The sequence below is a fragment of the Octopus bimaculoides genome, chromosome 2 (assembly GCF_001194135.2).
Source record: "Octopus bimaculoides isolate UCB-OBI-ISO-001 chromosome 2, ASM119413v2, whole genome shotgun sequence".
NCBI classification, from domain to species: Eukaryota; Metazoa; Mollusca; class Cephalopoda; order Octopoda; family Octopodidae; genus Octopus; species Octopus bimaculoides.
This window is the reverse complement of record NC_068982.1, coordinates 125,889,736-125,892,153: the sequence shown is the minus strand read 5'-3', so window position 1 is coordinate 125,892,153 and position 2,418 is coordinate 125,889,736. Positions and strand designations below refer to the sequence as shown.

The 2,418-nt window shown below is 35.5% G+C and overlaps 1 protein-coding gene across 2 annotated transcripts in view; it reads right to left on the bottom strand.

Annotated features, from left to right (window-relative positions):
* LOC106871214 (uncharacterized) overlaps positions 1–2,418 on the bottom strand; it is a 33,424-nt gene that overhangs the window by 22,700 nt on the left and 8,306 nt on the right. For both annotated transcript variants that reach the window (XM_014917562.2, XM_052965584.1), the window contains exon 5: positions 2,182–2,334. In XM_014917562.2, coding sequence (XP_014773048.2) covers positions 2,182–2,334 — 153 coding nt within the window. The remainder of the gene's footprint in view (positions 1–2,181; positions 2,335–2,418) is intronic.

Below are 2,418 nucleotides of genomic sequence, written 5' to 3'. Positions count from 1 at the left end.
CACACACACACACACACACACACACACACACACACACACACACACACACACACACACACACACGCACACACAAACATGCACATATTTCAAGATATAAACCCATCATTCTAAGTGGGACTTTGAAATATACTGATTGACAGTTTGATGGGAAGTGTTTGTCTATTCCTTTCTTTAAATTACAAAAATCTTTCAATCTCTTTAAGGGAAGTAACTCTAATATATTCTGAACTTTTTTAGTTGCTTCCCTTAGAATATACATTATGCTGTTTCACTCCCAGGTCAGTGTCGTTTGAGATAACACAATCAAACGCGTTCCAGTCGTGACAACCTCATCGTTTGGATATATTTGGCGCTATATTATTCTATATGTCTTATCTTCAGGGTTTTTTTCTTTAGGCGATACGATGTGTAGTCTGACAGAGATGTAACTGCTATTTTTGGAGCATTTAGTTTTGTAGCTATGGTGAGGGAACTTAATTACTGCGAGGGTATTTAACGAAGTGTTTAAAAAGAGGCATCGCATGTCTATGTCACAGGCATTTTACTTCATATTTTGATAGTTAAAAAGATTATTACTATTATTGTTATCATTTTCCGATAGAATTGCATTTCATTTCATCTTCCGACCGGGTCTCAACCAGAGACCTAAGGCACGTATATATTAGATGGATAGAAACCTCTTGGGAATGTGGGCGGTTGATGTCGACACAATTTTTTGAGACTTATAGATTGTTGATTTCCCAGGGATCTGGCAAAAAAAATTTTCAGTACCTCTCTTGATTATTCTCTGGGCACACACACACACACACACACACACACACACACACACACACAACAACAGAAATAGTTTTGGTTTTTAATTGCCACGTCCTAGACATCTCAAAGTCCTTATATTTCGACATTTTTTCAAATTCCTTTGCTGAGATGTTTCTATCAGCAGGCACAGTCATATCAATTAACAGGTATGTTTTCTTTTGTTTTAAGTCTTTGATCACAATGTCTAGTCGGTTAGCATTTATTTGCTTGTCTGTATGTATTCCGTAATCCCATAAGATGGTACATTCTCTTCCTCAGTGACTGGCTGTGGATGGTGTTCATATGGGTATGAAACCTGAATAAGGTTTGTTTCAGGATGTTGAGCAAAACACCCATGTTTCCAAAGGTGAATTATTCAAACCCCAAAGAATTCCTCTCAACGCATGGCTATGATGCTCCCCCACTACTTCTACTCATGATCAGAGATGCACATATCATCAGCCACCAAGGGACATGCTCAACTGGTTAAGGTCAAACAACTGACAAGCAAATCTGTGGTATTAAGCAGAATATTTGGTGTAGCTCATCTTTTATACCAAGACAAAACAATGTACATGATAACACTTCCAATCAATTAGGATCAGAAGCCGAAACTGCATCCGGGCATTTATTATTATTATTATTATTATTATTATTATTATTATTATTATTATTATTATTATTATTATTATTATTATTATTATTATTATTAAGGCGGCGAGTTGGCAGAATCGTTAGCACGCCGGACAAAATGCTTAGCGGCATTTCATCTTAACGTTTCGAGTTCAAATTCCGCCAAGGTCGACATTTACCTTTCATCCTTTCAGGATCAATGAAATAAGTATTATTTGAAAGCTGAGGTCGATGTAATCGACTCACCCCCGAAATTCTTGCTCCTTGTGCCAAAATTTTTAAGTCACTGTTAAACAAACAATTACAAAAGTTTATGACCAACAAAGAAGATAACTGAACTCAATGTATTTGACGCATATAAGACGCATATTTTTCCAGAAAAATGTCTTAAAAATACCCCCGGGCCCTATATGCTAAATAGCCTCCCATAAGCTTTAATGCGCTAAAGCATTTTTTCCTGAATATGCGCTGCTAAAATTGGGGTGCGTCACGTATGACTGTATGTAGTTTGTGCCATCAAATACTTACCGATACCCAATTCTGCAATACGGCTTTCACTAATATAATTAAATCAGGTAGTAATCAGGTAGTAATAACAAATATTTTGTGCATCGGTTTTAAGGTTTTACAGTTATATGTATTTAAGTTCTGTAGAAAAAACACTGGCATGTACAGATCCTTGTTAGAGTTTTAGTTATGTGAACATTATTAAGTGGAAGTTTTAATGAATATGATTTTTAAAAAAAATCTTACTTTCCTCTGCTGTTGTTACAGAGACACTTTCACTCAGAGGACTTTCGTCTTCGTCTGCTGTCACCTGAAGCTGGATCCGGTATTTGGTAGATGGTTTGAGAGAATCAATTAAACAATGACAGCCGTTCGTTATTTGGTTTACACATGATTGATCTGAAAGTATATATGTGTATGTATATATATGTATGTATATATATATATATGTATGTATGTATATATATATATGTATGTATGTAT